Below are 21,280 nucleotides of genomic sequence, written 5' to 3'. Positions count from 1 at the left end.
TGATTCTAATAGCTACCAGTTTTTAAAATTACTATATGCATAATTATATTTTAAGTTTTAAAAGTGGATTTATTATTTTCCAACCCTGTGGATTTTTTCTTACCATATTTCACAGGCCAAGAATATATTTAAGAAATAGTATCAGATGACTTTTTTATTCATAATTCTAGAGAAAGTTTTCAATATTCTACCACTAAATGTGATGTTTTCTGCAGGCATTTTATGGATATCTTGTATTTGAGTTAGAAAAGCCCTATTTCTAGTTTTCTGGGATATTTTAGACTTTTTTTTAAACTTAAACACTCTCCCTAAATCCCTTTAAAGAGTCATGAGTTTTTTTTTTTTTTCCCTCTCCTATAATCTATTAAAGCGACGACATCAGTTGATGTCAGGATAATGCCTTATGTTCTGTATAAAGATTGTCTTTGTATTATTTAAATACTGATTTCAGTACCAGCAGAGAGTTCAGAGGAGGCCACACTTTGGTATTGTTATTTTTATGAAGCATACCTATCTCAGGACTTTGTAAACATGTTCTCCATCACCTTCTGGTTGATTTAATAAAGAGCTGAATGGCCTAAAGCAGAACAGGAGAGGATAGGCCAGCAGAGATAGGAACTCTGGGAAAGAATCAGGTACCAGAGATTGGCCAGCCAGAACTAGAGGAAGAAACAGGTGAGGAGAGGTAGCAAGCCACGTGGCAGAAGGTAGGTTAGTGCAAATGGACTAGTTTAAGTTATTGGAGATAGTTGTGAACAACCTTAACCTAAGGCCAAGCTCTCAAAACTAATAAAAGATCTCTTCATCCTTACTCGGGCGGCTGGCAGGGTGAGACAGTTTGATGATGAGTTGGTTTTCAAATGCCAACTTGCATTCTAGATTTATTTTATTGGTGTGCTGGACTATCCTTTCTGTATATACCAGAATTTAGTTTGATAGTTGATTTTTCCACTACTAATATGAGAAACTAGTGTGAAGTTTTCCTTTCTCATGTTATACTTGTCAAATGTTAATATTAAACAATTTAAATTCACCCTCTTTGTAGGCTCTGGTTTGGTATGGTTATTGGCATGGATTAAGCCTAAAAATATTTAGTATGACTTGCTAATAAATCTATGCAAGCCTGAATTTCTTTGAAAGATTTTATATTATAGATGAAATTAATTTCTCTGGAAGATATAGGACTATTCTCACTTCTCTTTCTTCTTGTGTTAACTTTGTAAGCTGTATTTTCTATTTCAGCTAATATTTCAAATGTATGGACATTTAATTGTCTATAATGTCCTTTATGTTGAATATCCATTGGATTTGAAGTTATATACCATTTTTAACACTCATATTTTTTATTACACTTTCTGTCTTGATCAAATTCTATAGTGGCATGTGCATTTTACTATCCCTGGTTTTGCTAAATCACTATATTTTTATCATATATTTATTCTCCCTTTTGAGTCATATTTTGGGTGTCTCCCTGGCTTTTTGGGATAGATCACTGCTTTTCAGGCTTCTTTCTATGATATGAATTTAGAATTCTCTAAACAGCTTTAGCTTGAGTTTTCAAGAATAGATACATTGTGTTTCCAGTATTATTCATTCAAAATATATTTTAATTTCCATTGTTATTTCTTCCTTGAATAATATATTATTTAATTTCCAAGTTCCTAGGAATTTCCTAATATTTTGGTTATTGATGCATAGCTCTAGGATCAGAGACTATATAGCATATCTAATTTTAAAAAGCTAAAATTGCAAGATACTGGAAATTACCATACTATTCTGCATATGGTCAATTTTGACAAATGTTCCATATGCATATTTGGCATTGTGTCTTAACTATATTAATAAAGTTACATTTATTATTTGTGGGGCTGTGTATGTGTGTTGATGTATGGTGTGAGTCTAGGTAAACATATGCCATTGATGGGGCTCAGCGGACAACCTCAGGTGTAGAGCCTCACTTTCTGTGGGGAGCCGCCCTCACATTCGCCGTTACAAGATGGCGCTGACATCCTGTGTTCTAAGTGGTAAACAAATAATCTGCGCATGTGCCAAGGGTAGTTTTCCACCCCATGTGCTCTGCCTTCCCCGTGACGACAACTCGGCCGATGGGCTGCAGCCAATCAAGGAGTGACACGTCCTAGGTGGAGGATAATTCTCCTTAAAAAGGGACGGGGTTTCGCCATTCTCTCTCTTGCTCTCTTGCTCTGGCTCTTGCACTCTTGTGCTCTGGCTCCTAAAGATGTAAGCAATAGAGCTCCTGCTCTCTTGCGCTCTGGCTCCTAAAGATGTAAGCAATAAAGCGCTCGCGCTCTCTTGCACTCTAGCGCTCTTGCGCTCTGGCTCCTAAAGATGTAAGCAATAGAGCTCTTGCTCTCTTGCTCTCTGGCTCCTGAAGATGTAAGCAATAAAGCTTTGCCGCAGAAGATTCCGGTTTGTTGTGTTCTTCCTGGCCGGTCGCGAGAACGCGTGTAAGAACTTTCTACTTTAAGAAAGGGTCTCTCAGTATTCATCTATGTGTGTGCTACACTGACTAGCTGGCTTCCCAGGATTCTCAGATCTCAACCTCCCATCTAACGCTGGGATTACAGGAGCAAGCTACTGCATCTGGGTTTGTGTTCTGAAGATCTGAACTCACCAATTTATTCTTGCACAAGGGCTTTAGCCACTGAGCCATCTTCACAGCTCTACTCGTTACTTATCTATGGCCTTACTAATGTTTTTGCAGTGCTAGTGATGGAATCCGGGGCTAAGCAAGTGCTCTACGATTGAACTATATAACCTTTCTCACAGATTTTTTTTTTTTAAAAATCTATATATTCTATCAGTTCCGAAGGGAATTATATAGAAATCTCCAACTATGACTGTAAACTCATCTATTTCTTTTGCTGTCATATTCCTTTATATATTTTGAGATACGTTTTAATCTATACAAACTAAGGATTTCACTTATTGATCCCCTTGTTTTTGTATACTATCTCTTTGTAGCAGCATTTCTCCAATAAGCATATTGATATAGAGGCAGGATAATGAGTGTCTAATAGCACCCTTTTCCTCAGTAAACTACATGGCAGTAGTATCCTCAGCCCAAACAGCGAAGATCAAAACTATCTTTAGGTATTGTCAAATGTCGATGGTGGTAGACACTTGGTGGCCATCACTCCTGGTTATGCACTACCAATTTATAGTAATGTTTTGTGCCTTACAGTCTATTTTGTTTGATATTTTGTTTGAGCCACTTGTACTTGAATTGGCAAGTGCCTTTGCCTATCCATCATCTTACCTTTCAATGTCTGTATTCAAGCTATCTCTCTGCCTTGGGAGTAATGGCTTATATCTACAATCCCAACACTTGGAAGGCAGGGTAACTATAGTGAGTTCAAGGTCAACCTGGAAGACAAGTAAAACTTTGTCAAAGAAGAAGAGTGGGAGAAATCTCTTGTGAGTGGTATAAAGTTGCCTTTTAAATTCAGTTTGGCAATCTTTTAATTGGAAAATTTGTCACTTTATCTATGGTGTGGTCATTGATGTACATGAACTTATAGGTTCTGTGTAATTATTTCATATTCTATGATATTTTTCTCACTTTTCCCCATTTAGGAGCATGGGTTCTTTTTATTAATCTGAGCATTTAATTATTATTACACTGGTAGTTATCCTAAAAGTCACATGTATCTTTGTTAAAATTTAGTATTTTATTGCCTTTGTTAATTCTTTATATATTAAGAATGTAGACCTCTTTATTCCATTCATTACAATCCTGTGTTTTTTAAGATTTTTAAATTGTGTGTGTGTGTGTGTATGTGTTTGTTTGTTTGTCTGTATGTGTCTGTGTGTGTCTGTGTGCTTACCTGAGTGCAGGTAACCATGGAGACCAGAGACATCAGATTATCTGGAGTTTAAGTTACAGGCTCATGTCCTCTTCATGAGCACTAGCCACTCTTAACTCCTGAGTAGACCCTTCAGCCTCATTTAAAGTTTTAATCCCTGCATAAAAAACTATGGGCTACTGTGATTTTTTTAAAAATGTCAACCTTTATTTGTATTTTATGTTTATCGGTGGTTTGCCTGCATGTATGTCCATACCACATGTGTGTACAGTGAGTGCTGAGACCAGAAGAGGGTGTTGGATCCCCTGGGATTGGAGTTACAGAAGATTGTGAGCTGCCTGTGGATTCTGGGAAATGAACCTAGCTCCTCTGTAAGAGCAACAAGTGATCTTAACTGCTGACTCACTTCTCCAGCCCTCCCCACTCCATGTTTTGGATTGAATATATACATTTTCATAATCCTCATGAGTTCCCCGTGTGTGTATTCTGTGTGTGGGTGCACATGAAAGTGTATGTGCATGCATGTGGTTGCCCAAGGCTGATGGTGAGAGTATTCCTTGCTTCCACTGCAACATTCATCAAGGATGGGTCTCTCAGGGGATCCATCGCTACCCTGCAAACATACCTTAGAGGCATTGTAACTACAGACAAGACACCAAATGTACCCAGCCTTTCCATGGGTCTAGGGATCCAAACTCTGTTCCACATGCTTGTTCAACAAGCCCATTATTCACTGAGGCATCCTCTCAGTCCTCCTTAGGAATTCTTCAAAAATATTTATAGCTAAGTTGATTCATATGCATGGGGGTGTTGTCTGGATATGTCTGTGTCCACATGTTTTCCTGGTACCCATAGAGGCCAGAAGAGGGTGTCAGATCCCCTGGTACTGAAGTGGCAGATGGTTGTGAGCTGTCCTGTGAATGCTGGGAATCAAACTCAGGTTCTCTCTGAAAGCAGCTAGCTCTCTTAACCTCTGAATCATCTCCACTGCCACCTTTTTATGAATTCTTAATTCACCATATATAGCTCAAGTAAGCAATCACTGCCTAATCAAAGCACTCCATTTTTATTTTGATTTACTGCGATATTTGTTCTCTCAATTGTCTGTTTCTTCTGCATCTTCCTGCTTCAATTTAGGACCACTTTGGTTTTGCCTGACTGTCTCTCATTAGTATTTCATTTAGTATAAATTTGATGTTGATGAGTTCTCTGGATTTCTATTTCTACAGTCTTTATTTCTCCTTTATTTGAAAGCTAACTTGATTTAGAATTTTAGGCTGCTACTTATTTCTGCTGATAAATCAGCACTTTGTCTTGTGCTGTATCTCTGAAGATAATGAGGCTTTGCACATCTTTTTTGTGTAGACACATCTTGCCTATGTGTCCCAATGATCTTATGATAAGATTAAGCTGTCATCATGATTGGCATACAAAATACTTTTTAATCCATGTGTTTGTTACTAAGTATTTTTAGGCTGCTATAACAGAGGACTCTCAAAGGCAGCTGAAAAAGCCACTGAAAAGCTAACTCCTGTTTATACAAGGAACCAATATGGCTTTACCCACATGGCTGGCAACTCAAATGTGGAGACAGAGATGGCTTCTTCAGGCTTCTTTCTCCTCACTTTCTATCACTTTGTCTTTTCGGTATCTTACCCATCATCTATCTATTCTGCTTTCCTTTCTACTGCTGTGATAGAACACTATGACTAAAAGCAACATTTCTTGGGCTTACACTTTCAGGTCACTGTCCATCACTAAGGTCACGGCAAGAACTCAAGCAAGAATTTGAAGCAGAGCCCATGGAGAAATGCTGCTTGCAGGCTTAATGGCAGTCTCATGCTTACATAGCTCTCTTACATGTCCCAGAGCCATCGGCCCCGGAAATGCTGCCACCAATAATGTGCTTCCCACCACCACATCATAATCAAGACAACCCCCCACAGACACACACATGCCCACAGGCCAGTCTGATCTTGCAGTCCATCAATTCAGACTCCTTTCTCAGGTGACTGGCTAGGCTGTGTCAAGTTGACAGTGAAAGCTAACTAGGCCACCATCTCTCTCCATATGCCCTTTCCACAGCATCAAAATTTTCCTAATTCTTGACATGGTGTTGGGACTCTAAGAGAATAAAAGTGAAAGCACTATGCCTCTGGATGTCTGATCCTGGAACGATCAAAACATCATTTCCTCTACACCCTTCACTCCACATCCCCTTGTGATACCCAGAATCTCAGCCTCTGCCCGCAGACTCCTGTACCACTACTTTCGTGGCTTTGCATCTGGCACCATCACTCTTTGCTCTCTGTGGTCCTAGGTCTCTAGAATATGACTGGTACACACCAGCATTCAACAACTATTCACTGAAAAGATGAAGGAATGGATGCTAATATTGATCCAATGCTTTCTTCATAACCATGCATATTAACATTAGAACAATGCTAGCAAAAATGATAGGCAATTTTGCAGAGTCTTTGAGTGTTTAATGTATTCTACATCCTGAATCTCTCCTTCCCAAGTAGCAACTAATTTATTAAACTTATCCACTTTCTTCTTCAGTCTGGAACAGGACGGTGAAGGAGTAAGAGTGGAAATGACCTTGGTTTTAAGCTGTGTCTCAGAGTTTCCAAGACCTGCAACAATCTCGGGCAGTCCATGCAGCGTCTTCAGAGGCTTTTACTATGTCCTAGATTATTATGAGAGCATCCTCTGCTTATCTGCTTGGTCGCCTCAGTGTGGTTTCTTATGTTACCCACCCCTACTCCAATGCTCAGATGCTAATACTGCCAGCCCCTAACCTCTCCCCATCCTAGCCCACGTAGGCTTTTCAGGGCCTTCCGTCCATTTAACACTGCTTCCAATTCACACTTGATGAGGGGGTTCTCTCAGGCAGTTTGCTATGACTTTCAAGATGTCAGTGTGGACAAGCCAATTATTTCTGAAGGAGGATAAGACCTGGGGATGAGTGGCAGACATTTAAGAGATGCTTCAAGTAGCAAAATCAGTGGAAATGGCCTGATGCACTGTGCGTGTTGGATTAGGCTCAGCTTTCCCAGACTCCCTTTCCAGTCCATGTTAACAATTAAAGAGCAGTTACTGTGTGCTCAGCACTGTCTAAATTTTATTTATATATACATATGTCATTATATTTATATACAAATATATACATAAATATATAGTAATATATACAATTTATATATGCGACACATAATATTATATATGTTATATAATTATAAAATGTGTAATATATAATTACATTTATATAATTTTATATAATTATCTCTATATATTCTACTTCACACATAATTTCAGGCAAAGAAATAGATTTCTGGCGATTGGAATGGGCAAATTTAAGGGCAGGATGCGAAGGAACTACTGGAACTTTACTGGATGCTAGCTTAAGATATGAAGGAGAAGGTAAAAGCAGGATCAGCTCCAAATACATGGATGGAGATGAATGAAATAAAGATTTGCGAAAGTAAATCATGGAGCCAGAGGCAGAGAAATTATTAGCCCAGGGGATTTAAGAATACTAAATTTAAAAGTAATCAAAGAATATAGATAGTATTACATTTTTAAATGGATTTCCCTCCAAGTTTTAGAAATAAAATTAATATTTTTTGTTTTTGTTTTTTTAGATATGGTCTCATATAACCCAGATTGGATGCACACTCATTTTGTACCTGAGCTGGCTTTAAAGTTTTGACTCTCCTGCCTCTGCCTCTCAAGTGCTAATGTAACAAACAGACCAACTTCTGGGACCACACAGAATAAATAAATACATCAGGTTTTTTTGTATGGTCCTAATGATACCTCTAAAGGGTTTCATATTATCTGCTAGATAGTTGAATAGAGCATTGTTCTGGAGTTTCCACAGCATCAGTCCTTTGGAGAAACCAGTCAGAGCTTCAGCAGGACAGTGGTCTGCATCCAACCTGGCTGCAGACAGACAGACAGGCTCTTAGCCAGGCGTGCGGTGGCCCTGATGATCATCCAAATCAACACAGATGGGGATTCCCTGTTTCTGTGTTACTAAGTCTGGCTGGGTTAGGGCACAAGAGTTGGGCCAATACTATGCGCTGAGCAGTAAGGCCAAGCTCAATTGGAAACAAGAGACGAAGGTTGGGAGAAATGTCCACCTTCTCAGAATAACCCAAGTCCTGTCAATGGTCCCCTTTAGCCTCCCTCTGACAGTCTGGCTAGCTCTTTCCCCTTTCTACAAATAACGAAGCCACACTAAACCTTAGCCCTCTCCCTGCCTCCTCGAGGACTTCTCTCCGCTGGTGAGAATGAGAGCCGTCTGCACTTCCTGCTTCCACAGTTGTGCCTCTGACGCACCTCAAGTCTCCGCTCTGGTTTCTTTCCACAACTCTTCATTCCCAACAAGCTCACCAGGGACTTCCCAGTCAGCATAATGAATGGGCCGTCTCCTTAACAGCTCACTCATTCTCTGTGCCATCTACTGAGACCTTTCCTTTCATCTAGAGATGCTCTAACTCTCTGGCTCCCAGGACGGTTCTCCTCTATGTTGAACTACACTGGTGACCTGTCTCCAAGTGTCTTCTGGTGACCTGTCTGTCGCTTCTCTCATTCTACAGACCTCGGGCTCTGCCAGAGCTTCAATAGCCACTCGTATACTGACATCATTCAAATTTCTACATTAACCAACAGCCCACTAAATATGACCTACAGAAATCTCAACACATCAAAAACTCACTCAGGGCCAGGCCCTATCTTGCAAACCTGCCTGTTCTTCACAGACTGCCTGGCCTTTCCAGATGCTAAAGATCCCGTTACTTAATCTGGAAACAAAGGAACCATATTTTAGTCACCATTCTTCCTACTACTTGCCACTTGTGAGTTAGCAAGATGGCTGAGACCACGTCTTCTCTCTCTTAGTGAAAACCCCGCTCCAGCCCCGCACCCTCAGATCAACCTCTCTTCTGGCCACCTGAGTACTCTTTAACACAATTATGATCACTTCCAGCTTAACTTCCTTGCATGGCTTCCACACTGATTCTCTCCCCTACTCATGACCGCCCAGAGCCCACAGGCAGCCTCGGCCATTCCAGCTTTGGACAGTTAGGGCTCTGGTGGCCTGTCAAGAGATGCGGCTTTGACATGGCACCTAGGATGTGTGTGATATGACTTGTAGACGTGACAAGCTCGTTCTCGGGCTATCACAGCCGGGGGAAAAAACCTAGACTAATTTTGCAGCGCAAGAGAGGACAAGGTGAGCCTATAGGGAAGGTGAGGGGTGGGTGCTGGAGAATTAAGAGATGCAAAAAAAGAAACAGCCAAGTACTGTGAACAAAGTAAACGCTCCTCGGAATGTCTCCAGACTCTACAGCCGGCCACTGGAAACCCATCACGGAGAGGCTGCGGTAAGCACAGCTCTCAAGCACAAGTGAGTGGGGCAGATGCTTGGAAAACCCACTTTCTACAGAGGGGAGAAATGGCAAAGAGGGCAATTCACAAAGGAGAGCTGTCTTCCCAACTAGGTGCAGCACCAGAGGACCTTTTAAAGAAGGCAAGATCACAGGGATCTTCCACAGGGCGCATTCATCCATTCATCGAGCAGATGCAGAAAAGAGTGAATTATTTTATTTACCTCTCACAAAGGAGAATGCTATAAAGATTCTCACTCCCAAAATGTCTTTTTGAAAGCAGTCAGCTGAAATCCAAATAAAACAATGGTGAATGCACACGTTTGTCGTAGACTTACTAACCTGTATAAAGAAATCTCTAGAAGCTGCTCTCCAGTATGTTACCAGAATTGAAAACAACTGATTTGACTTGTCAGGGTAAGTCCTTTGCCCCAAAATTATTGGCCCATGAAGGCCCCACACAGAGAAGCATAACTTAGGCTATGGGCACTGAACCATATAGATCCATGTTCAAAGCCCGACTGTGCCATCCTGTCGGTGAGGACTGGCCTTGACTCCAGTGAAGTCGCTTGCCCTAGGTGGGTCACACTGCATCATTAAGGCAGACCTGGGGCAAGAACCTTGCCCTTGTTCTTTCCAGGTACCTACTGACCAGGCAGCGAGTCCCCTGCGCAGCTATCCCCCATGCCTGGGAAGCCTTTGTCCCCCCTCTCCCCCAACTCACCAGAGAGCACCCGAGGAAGTGGCCCACGGGTAGGGGGCAGTCAGAAAGGGGGTGCAGTCCGCAGGGGGTGGGCGCGAGCAGGAGGGGAAAGAGGGGCGGCCGGGTGGTGATTGGCTGGGCTTCACCAGGCAGCTCCCGGCCAAGAACAAAAGAGAGCAGGCGGCGGGCGTCTTTGGAGTAGGCGCTCCCACCCGCGGGGCACCGGCTTCGCTGCTGCGGGAGGACGCGCCCACCAGCAGCCCGCGGAGCAAGCCAGGCGGCGCGCGCGGTTTCTCCGAGAAAGCCGGCCGTGCACCTAGGAATTAACCGGCCGGCGCGCGAGGGGAGGGAAGCGGGGCGGGCGAGGGGTGGAGGGGGGGAATGCTGAGCGCGCGCGAGAACAATAATAAGATCGTGTTTGCGGTCGCTGCCCGAGGAGGAATTCGGAGGAGGCGCGAGGCCCGGAGCTCGCACGGAACCCAGAAGCTCGGCGGGGAGGCGGCGGCTGCATGAGGCTGGCGACGCGGCTCCTGTGAGCAGCGCGCGGCGGTAGCGGCGGCGTCGGGACTCGGCGCGGCCGGACGCGGGCTCCCATCCCCCGCAGCCGGGCGGGGATCTGCGGGGCCTGCGGTGCCCCCCGCCCACCGCTCGCCTCGGCCACTGCCTCGCCGCTCTCCCTCGTCGGAGCGGCCGCTCGAGCGTTCGGCTCGAGGCCCCGCGGGGAGCGCGGCGCGGTTCCGTCGTCCCGCGGAGGGGCGGCCTCCCAGCATCTTCGCGGCGGCCAAGGACCGGCGAGCAGGAGAACGACCGGGATGGCGCGTCCGCGGCCCCGCGAGTACAAAGCGGGAGACCTGGTCTTCGCCAAGATGAAGGGCTACCCGCACTGGCCCGCCCGGGTGAGTACGGCGGCCGCGCGCGCGGGCCCGCCCGCCCACCATTTTCCCTTCATGATGGCGCGCCCGCCCCCTTTCCCCATCACCTCGGCTCGAGCCCGCCTCGCGCCTGGCCGCCGCCTGGGCTGAACCGCGAGCTGTGCTGCGCACCGGGCTCCGGGCCGAGGCGAAGGTTCCGGGCTGCGCCCTCGCCGGCTCGGCGGCCATCCTGACGCCCACGTTCGAAGGCGGGTTCGACCGGACAGGCCCGACGTCGCCTTCCTCATGGAAGCCGGCGGGGACCGGGAAGCGGGTCCGGGGTGGAGGCGCCGGCTGGCTCCCAGCATGGTCCTGAGTAGACGCCCTGATCCGGGCGAACGTCGAGGCAGGTAGGAGAGCGAAAGGCTGTCCCCCAGCCGGCGAGAGCCGGTGACGGTCAGTCCTGGGAAAGGGGATGGTCGTGCAGAGGCCAGCGGCAGTCTCATGGTAGCAATCTTCGATCTCAGAGCATCCTTCATCTTCCAGACTTGTTGAGTGTTTCCTGGGCGCGATCCCCTGTGCCTCACCTGCCCTCTCATTGTCCATTGCCTCCCTGGTGCCCTGGTTCTTAGAAACTGACACCAAATAGCCTGTCACTGGCTGGTGAATTCAAGGAGCTTCCTTGTGCCTTTTCACCTCCATATTTGTTTTAGGTCGGTTCCCGAACCTTATTCTTGGCCTCGAACCAAACCCACGACAGCTCTCTTCTTCCTAAACAGCAAGACTGTCGCTAGGTTTTCTCTAGAAAGCATCTGCATTTAATACACAGCATTCAGTATTTTTATTCCGATCCTTACTGAGGAAGAAGCACTACCGCGTCTGTGCGCACCTTATGTTGAAAAAAAAAAACAATCACTTTCACCTTCAATTTGTTTAAATTTAATAGCTGGCGGTTGACTGACTGAAAAGAATACAGTTAAAAGATAGTTAAAGCAGTTTGGAGACAATGCTGGGTATTCTTGAGGAACAAAAATAGTCAAGGGAGAAGCTGACAGAAATTGGGAGCTTGGGAGCGTGAACTCGTGTTGTGTGGTGATAAAGTGAAGGTAACAAGACCAAGGGGAAAGTACACCCATTCACACAAGGAAGTGACATCAAGAGGGGCAGGCTGAAGATCAGTGTAGTTGAGGTAATGGATAGACATAATCATTTTGAACTCGTTTGTTTTGGCATGATTTTAAAATGGAAAGGACACTGGGCCAGGAACTTAGGGGATCTGGAGAGTGGGTCAGGCACTGTTAGGAACTAATCATTTTAACTGCCTGCACTTCCATTTCTGTAACTTTAGAATAACCATCTCCAGGATTCCTTCCAACACTAACAACCTCAGGCATCAAGAGGAAAAAAACAGTCTTACTCAGATTCCACTCGGATGTGATAAATTCTTCATGTATAAACTCTAAGACCTGGAATAAGGCAGAGTTTCAACGTCGAAGTACTGGTTGTCATTGTTTTGTTATTTGTTTGCTTTAATCTTACAAAATAGTGAATAATACTCGAAGGGCAAGGTTGACGATTTTAGGGGTCTTCTAGGGAGTCCCTGTGTGTATTGTCAAGCCAATAAACAACTCTGTGAGGTTGTATGTATATACTCACAGTCTGTGCCATAGTCTGGCCATGGAAAAGTATCTTCCGAGGATCAAAAAGAAAATACTTACAGCCTCATTAACACGTTGCTGTCACAGGTTGACCACCTGTGGTAATTAGTGAAACAAAACTACTACGAAAGTATTTCTAGTTGTACAAAAAAAAAAAAATTCCTAGAAGGTATAATTCCAAACCAATATAAAATGAGAAAGCAAAACCATTAGATTTTCAGATTTAAAAGGACGCATGGAAGAACATGTGTTCACATTTACCTTCTTTTTTTTTTTTTCTTCCTTTTTTTTCTCCCCATCCACCCCTGGGAGCTGAGGACCAAACCCAGGGTCTTGCGCTTGCTAGGCAAGTGCTCTACCACTGAGCTAAATCCCAAAAAACCTCCCCCACCCACATTTGCCTTCTTAAGGAAAGTTCTAAGGCTCACAAAAAGCTATAGCAACATTTTGCATTTTCCAAGGAAAGGTAAAGGTTAGGAGAAAAAGAGTATTTTGAGGCCCTACTCTTGATTACATATGTTGATTACATATGTTCTCATTTTCACCTCAGTTTTATGCAGCATTATCTCTCCTTTTATACCTGCTTCTAACTTTGAAGGTTGATATTTAAAAATACTAACTGGAAAACGAATCTTGTTTGCATTTCCGATACGTTCACCTTATATAAAAGCTAGCAGTGTATGAGGCCCCAAAGAGTCAAGCCTCAGGTGGGAAGGTGTGCTCTGTTTCATACAGCAGGAAGGAGCTGCTGCAGGGCCAGAGCTGATGCATACAAGAATGGGAGAATAGCTTCCTTGCTTCTGAGGAAGATGGTTGGTTCAGGGAAGCACCTTGTGAGGAATGTGGGTCAAGAGGATGCATAGGGAAAGCTGGATTCCTCTCCTGGCAGGATCAGGCCTTGATGCTTAGTGCTCTGGCTCTACTTCTGTAATCTCTTCTGCATTTGAATTTAGTAATAATTCTCACTTTTGAGAGCTTATTAGTCTGCTTTACCTGTGCTTTCATTTCCTGCAGTCCAAAAACCCAGTGTGGTGCCATACAATATTTTGAGAGATAGGCAAAGACAACATTCAAATGACTTTTATTACAGTAAATTGCTTAAATTATTGTACTTTATTGTTTCCCTTTACATAATTTGTAAGTTGAACTTTTTCATAGTTATATGCATTTCAAGAAAAAAAAACAATTTTACAGGATTTTGTACTGCCTCATTTAGATATTGACTGTGAATCTTGAAGCCTACGGAGGTGATAAGGAGCTACTGTCTCCCAAAGCAGTGTGTTTGAGCAATGTCCCTATTTTTCCTTTGTAAATTCATAACTTACAGTACCATTATACCATTTACATTCATATCTGGCAGTTTTCAGCTCTTTCATAGATGTGTTAATTTTCTCAATATTTTACCATGAAAAATGGTAAGAGAAGTTCAATTATACAGTGAACATCCATGTATCTTTCACCTAGATTTGTATCAATTATACTGTAGTTTATCATATCATATATCAATCAATTCTTTTATCCATATAGCAGTCTACTTTAATTTGATATATTTCAACCTAAGTTGTAGACATTATTATAATTTACTCTTAGACAGTTAAATATGCTTGTCATTAACTAAGAGGTCAACATGTTTAATGAATCCTTTTTTCCTTATGAGGCAAAATTTACTAAGAGGGAAACTTAAATGTGCATTCACTAAATTTGACCAATATATATAATGCTAGATTATACATGACACAATAAAAATACCTACCAAGATGTAAATTAGTTGCAGTAACTATGAAATTTCTCTTGTGTCTCTTCCCAGCAGTCCTCCTCCCTTTTCCTCCACCATTTGTGTGTGTTATTTTAATATTAAATAGCAACTATTTCCTCAACTGTTGTATATGACTTTAAAAACTAGTTCATTTGTGAATAAGGATTTGCTAGTTTAATACTAAAAAAAAATGTGCATTAGACAAGGATCTGAGCTCTTGATTGGCTCCTGTTGGTAAGATTGAAGCATATATCCCTAATATATGTAAATGTACCTTAAAATATAATACATCCTTTTATTTTATACTAATACTATGTACATTGTAAAATAAACACCAAAGTGACTCACAGGGGATGAGGGAAGGTTATTTTATGGTTCAAATGTTTTATTGTCAAAATATTAACAGTAACATAAGTTACTAAATTAATAGTAAGACTAAGGTAAATAAACACAGCTGTCTTGTGTAAGGACATTACTGTTTATTTATATATTAAATGATAGTGAAACCTACTTTTTAGATAGAAGAATAAAAAATAAGTGTTTTCTTTGCACACCCACACCCCATTCACCTTGTGTGTGAGTTACGAGCACTGTGTAACTGAGATCAGGGAATAGCCTCAAAGCTTTTGTACTTCAACTGAAGAGCTTTTTTAAATGGGAAAACTTGATATGATGGACTTCAGTGGTAACCATGTGCTTTGCACTCCCGAGTTCCTCCCCTCTGCCCCAAGTTATTGTCAGGCATGTTGGCCTATTCCTTTAGTCCTACTACTCAGGAAGCTACCACAGGAGGATGGAGAGTTCAAGGACAGTCTGGGTAACATAGTGAGACACACCCCTCCTCCCCATCTCAAAGTTTCAATGAATATATTTCATATGAACTCCTAAACACTGTTCATAAGTAATTAATATACTCACTTTCAAAATATGGCTTTATCTGATGAAATTGGACACAAACCTACTTTATGGCCTAGCAGTCTGTTGTCTTAGAACCAAGAAAAAATACATATTTATGTCTAGCAAAAGGTCTAAAAGTGTCTGCACACAGCAGCATATTCATAATAAGACTGTAGAAACAACCAAATGCCCCTCAGAGGAGACTTTGTACTGTGTCAAGTATTACTGATGATACCCACAAAATATAAAGGTGAACCAAAGAAGGCAGGCCTGACAGTATACTGAGTAGAAACCTGTTTAATATAATGTTCAGAAACGGGCAAAGTGTCACAGTGATGGTGAGCATGCAGTGGGAGCCGCGCTGCAGCTGTCCTGCGCCTTCATCTCTGGTGCTGGATAAGCCAGAGTTCACGGCAAGCCTGTCCAATTGTGCTGTAATGCACTTAGTTTTTAGAAACACATTTTGGGGCAGTGTGTGGTATTGCAGCCTCTCTCACACATTTGATATGAGGTTAGGAGACAGGAAGTGGTTCTATAAGCTACATGGATTAGATTTCTCCATTTTTAGTGTTCAGTGTTTTGTTTTCCTGTTTCTGCCGGAGATTTAGCTCAGTGGTAGTGCTCACTTAGCAATGTGATGCCCTAAGTTCCATTCCGAGGCACTGGAAGACAGAAAAAAGTAGGTTCCATTTGCCACTTTACAGCTTGTACGTGTTCTCTCTCTCTCTCTCTCTCTCCCCCTCTCCCTCTCTCTCTCTCCCTCTCCCTTTCTCTCTCTCCCTCTCCCTCTCCCTCTACCTCTTCCTCTACCTCTCCCTCTCCCTCTCTCTCTTGTATTTTTTATTAGATATTTTCTTTATTTACATTTCAAATGTTATCCCCTTTCCTAGTTTCCCCTCCGAAAATCCCCTTCTCCCTCCTCCTGCTCCCCAACCCACCCAGTCCCATTCCCAGTCCTGGCATTCCCCTATACTGGGGCATAGAGCCCTCACAGGACCTAGGGCCTCTCCTCTCATTGATAACTGACTAGGCCATCCTCTGCTACATACGCAGCTAGAACCATAAGTTCCACTGTGTGTTTTGTTTTGATTGGTGGTTTAGTACCAGGGAGCTCTGGGGGGTACTGATTAGTTCATATAACAATATGGGGCTTCAGACCCCTTCAGCTCCTTGGGTATTGTCTCTGGCTCCTTCATTGGGGACCTTGTCCTCCATCCAAGGATGACTGTCAGCATCCACTTCTGTATTTGCCAGGCACTGGCAGAGCCCCTCAGGAGACTGCTATATCAGGCTCCTGTCAGCAGGCTCTTGTTGGCATCTGCCGTAGTGTCTGGGTTTGGTGGTTGTTTATGGGATGGATCCCACACCTTTCTCTCAGATCTTCTCTCAGTTCTGGATTCAGCTGTCTCTTTACTTGTGTTTGTCCTTCTGTTCCTTTCTTACTGAATCACTGAGGATCATGTTTTAGATCTGTCTAAACTCTATCACTTGATAGAACTTTACAGAAAAGCATTTACCTCACCCTTCGGTATTGCTTGAAGTCCTGAACATTTACTGAAATTTTGTTGGGTATTTATTCTGTGTATGGCACAATACTAGATGCAATTTAAAACTTAGTCAAATTTGTGGCATGGTAAAGCCATAAATATAAAGTATTTTCTAACCTTTACTAATGTAAGGATTTGGAACATTTTGGTTCCTTACCATAGCACTGTCCAGGCAGTGGTGGTCATGCATTTGTTTCTTTCCCTTTGACAGTAAAGTACTAGTATATAAGACTTTGTTTCGGGAAAGCAGGCCACACATTTTCAAGAATTTAAGTTTGCATAAATCTCAGCATAAAGGAAGATGTCTGTAATGTTCACAACTTACGCATGAGTCCAGAGAAGTTATCTTCAGGTAGAAAACAGCACAGGCCTCTTCCCCCAGGGGCTGCATTGACCTTGCCAAGAAATAGTTGGGTTGTCTCATTCTTTTAAATAAACTGAGAGCAAGTAGGCAGCTTAAACCCTTAATACCAATCTGTGCATTAATTCTTTGATGTAAAAATCTCTAAGGTACTGTTTATGATTCTTTTGAAAGGTGACTGATAGTTTAGAACTGTATACAGCTTTATTAGAAGTGTCCAGGAGCATCAGAGCAGTCTAGGCTGCCCAGCAGGAGACCATTTTCTAATTGTTAAGAGTATCCAAAGGCTAGCCAAGAATCTGGTCTGCTTGGTGTGGTTACTGATTTAGGCCTTTCTGATCACTTCATGCGTGTTACTGGGAACATGATCTCCAGGTTGTCAACTGTCATTTGCAAAATAGATAAAGAAAAGTATAATAAGAATGTGAAAATGTAGCCCAGTGGTGGTGACGCATGCCTTAAGTTCCAGCACTCATGAAGCAGAGGCAATCAGGAGTTTGAGGCCAACATGTTCTACAGAGCAAGTTCCAGGACAGTCAGGACTACATAGTGGAGCCCTGTTTTGAAAAACAAACAAACAAACAAACAAAATATATGTGAAAATCTTTTAGGGTAGTTTTGTTTGTGAATATAATTATTTTAAACCAAGACTTAATTTTGTGTGCCTTTTAGTTATTACTTTTTAAATTATTTAGCCTTATTATGTTTTGTAAACACCGGTAGACTTTTTAAAAATATCAGTGTCCTTCACAGTAAGTAGAAATGCTATTTATAAAAGACTATTTTAAGGCAAATTACTAGTGGCCTTTTCATCTAAAATGTTTGACTCAACACTATAAACTGTACTATTATCAACTTTTTAAAAAGAAAATAGATTGAATTTTATATTGTATGTACTAGTTGCTCCTGATAAAAAGTTGTATTATGCAAATAGTAGTCATTGTAGAAAGATTAATATTACCGTATCTAGTTGTAACCAACCTGAATTTGCACTTAGAGTAGTTACAAATTATAATAGTTCCTGTTATACAACATAGGTTATTTCAATTTGTAAGTATATTACAAGACTCAGAAACATTCTAAATCCTGATTTTAGTTGATGGGCTAGCTCTAGAAATTCTCTTTTGAGTCAAGGGATGTGTGTGCATTTTAGAGCTCTGGATTTGTATTACTAAAATTGCTTTAACAGAGACGTTTTTGCCTCCCACATGTTTATTAGCAAAGAAAATGAATACCTGTTTTACTTCTAATTAATTAAAAATAAACATCTTGCCTTTTTAAGTGTCTAGCATGCATAAGGCTCTAGGTTCTATCTTCAGCACCAATAAATAAATCAATCTGTCAGTTTAATAAATGCTCACATGTACCTGAATCAAGTTATTTAGTTATGGTTAATTATCTCTAAGAGTGTGTGTGTGTATACATACATATACATATATGTGTGTGTGTGTGTGTGTGTGTGTGTGTGTATACATATATGTCATATATTTTTGATAATAGGATAAGGTAAATATAATAATACGTTTTATTCCCAAGACTTATCTTAAATGCACTAAGGATTGCCCAATTAATGAATATCTTATTTTTATTATTGTTTTAAAACAGAGTCTCCCAGCACTTGGGAGGCAGAGGCAGGTGGATTTCTGAGTTTGAGGCCAGCCAGGGCTACACAGAGAAACCCTGTCTCAAAATACGAAACACTAAATAAATAAATACCAAAGTCTCCTATTTTCCAGGCTGACCCCAAATCCATTATGAAATAATAAATAACTTCTGCTCTTTCTGTTGTAAACCCACTGAGTACTAGGACAATGGATATGCATTACCAGTGCTGGGGGTCAAACCTGGGGCCTCAGGATTTCTAAGCAAACACTCTGCCATCTGTCTTAATCCCTGACTGTTTTTTTAAATTTTATTTATTATTATACATAAGTACACTGTAGCTGACTTCAGACACACCAGAAGAGGGCATCAAATCTCATTACGGGTGCTTGTGAGCCACCATGTGGTTGCTGGGATTTGAACTCAGGACCTTCAGAAGAGCAGTCAGTGCTCTTACCTGCCGAGCCATCTTGCCAGCCCAATCCCTGACTGTTAAGAATGACTCAAGAGGCTAACAAGTGTGACATTAGATTAGATGAAATGACTGAGGAAACATTTGAAAATATGTAAGAAGATCAGAGAGATAGATAGATAGATAGATAGATAGATAGATAGATAGATAGTCCAAGCATCTATGAAGCTGACAATCTTAAATCATAGGACATTCATTACAGTGGTTTGTATTTTATGTCTCTAGTTCATCTCTTTAAAAGCCCTTTTATTTAAGAGAATATGAAAATAAATAAGGTAGTTGTTATGTATTTAGACAAATTAAAGAACTATTAAAATCAATTCTGAGTTAGTTGCACAGTATTGTTTACTTAGGTGAGGTTTCAAAACCTGCATGTGTAAGAGAAAATATACTCTCTGAACATCAGATAGGGATCCATCCCATAAGCAACCACCAAACCCAGACACTATTGCATATGTTAACAAGGTTTTGCTGACAGGACCCTGACATAGCTGTCTCTTGTGAGGCTATGCCAGTGTCTGGCAAATACAGAAGTGGATGCTCACAGTCATCTATTGGATGGAACACAGGTTCCCCAAAGAAGGAGCTAGAGAAAGTACCCAAGGAGCTGAAGGGGTCTGAAGCCCTATAGGAGGGACAACAATATGAACTAACCAGTACCCCCAGAGCTCATGTCTCTAGCTGCACATGTAGCAGAAGATGGCCTAGTCGGTCATCAATGGGAGGAGAGGCCCTTGATCTTGTAAAGATTATATGCCCTATCACAGGGGAATGCCAGGACCAGTAAGCGGGAGTGAGTGGGTTGGGAAGCAGAGGAAGGGGGAAGGGTATAGGGGATTTTCAGAGAGGAAACTAGGAAAGGAGATAGCATTTGAAATGTAAATGAAGAAAATATCTAACGAGGAGGGGGGAGCCTTCTTGGCCTCCAGGAAATGTCTTCAAATGCAAAAAAAAAATTTTTTTAAAGACTTGATTTCTTGAATAAATGATATAAACATAAAAAAGAGTATTTAGTTGCTGGAGCCTTTAAGTTAAGTTGTAAGACTATTAACCAGTGTAGTTTCTACCAATTTACTGCATTCCTAATCCTGAGAACATCTTTCTGAATTTCCCTGCCATCCATATGGTAACCTTTAAGCCTAATTAAATTAGAGTTAGTAAAGGACCTGGCATTCCCCTGTACTGGGGCATATAATCTTTACAAGACCAAGGGCCTCTCCTCCCATTGATGGCCGACTAGGTCATCCTCTGCTACATATGCGGCTAGAGACACGAGCTCTGAGGGGGTGGGGTGGGGGTACAGGTTAGTTCATATTGTTGTTCCTCCTACTTACTTTCTATCTGTTTCTTTCCTATTTCTTTCCTGCCCAAATACAAATTGATTACAGTTAGTCTGGTAAATAACTGTGATTACAGAGAACCATTTAGAAGGAAAGGAAGGAAAAAGAAAGATAAATTCAAACCTGTAGGATAACATCTTCCAGATACTGAGGAAGCCAAGCATCTGTTCACCCGCTCTTTGGGCCTGCTAGGTTAGGCATAGCTTCTACAAGAAGGATGATAACGTCTCACATCTTTTCCCTAGGGATTGACTATTAACTAATGCATGAGAGAACTTTTAAATGACTAGTCCATTACTTCCTAAGAGCACCCAGCTCTCTACTTAGTAATGCAAAAAAAAAAAAAAAAAAAAGGCTAGTAAAAACCTCAGTAAATGCAAATGTTTTATATGGCTTGGCTGGTATGTTTTTCAACAGTTTTCTTGTGATTTCATAATGATCATTTTGACACTAGGTTCTGAGATGTGTGGGGCCTTCCTATTGTAAGATTTTCAAGTGCAAGGAACCATTTCTAGAGATTCCGCATAGCTTCAGAATTTGGGGGCAAGACATGGTGACCATTTTGGTGCACAAATGGGTCAGTGAATGAACAAGTCAACTTTTCTGTTTGGTCACTGGGACTCAAGCACCATAAAAATACTGATAATAGTTTAAGAAGTGATGTCCAGTTTCCACAAAGTAGGATAGTCAGTGATGGCAACAATGTTTCTTGTGTGGGCACTAGAAAATTCTTGATAACACAGTAGTAGTTTCTAGTGCAAAATATGCTTAAGATTAAAGTTATTTCAAGTTTGGTTCAGTAGTGCTTAGTGCATATAAAAATAAGCTTCACAGAAGATTGAAAAAATTATGTAGGCAGGAATGTCAGAAAATAAC

The 21,280-nt window shown here is 41.8% G+C and overlaps 1 protein-coding gene across 1 annotated transcript in view; it reads left to right on the top strand.

Moving 5' to 3' along the window:
* The first annotated feature begins 10,295 nt into the window (after window positions 1-10,295).
* Hdgfl3 (HDGF like 3) overlaps window positions 10,296-21,280 on the top strand; it is a 53,204-nt gene continuing 42,219 nt past the window's right edge. Inside the window, exon 1 of the mRNA NM_013886.4 lies at window positions 10,296-10,816. Within this exon, the coding sequence (NP_038914.2) occupies window positions 10,733-10,816 (84 nt within the window). The 5' untranslated portion in view covers window positions 10,296-10,732. The remainder of the gene's footprint in view (window positions 10,817-21,280) is intronic.

The sequence above is a fragment of the Mus musculus genome, chromosome 7 (assembly GCF_000001635.26).
Source record: "Mus musculus strain C57BL/6J chromosome 7, GRCm38.p6 C57BL/6J".
Lineage (NCBI taxonomy): Eukaryota > Metazoa > Chordata > Mammalia > Rodentia > Muridae > Mus > Mus musculus.
This window is presented reverse-complemented; position numbering and strand designations above follow the sequence as displayed.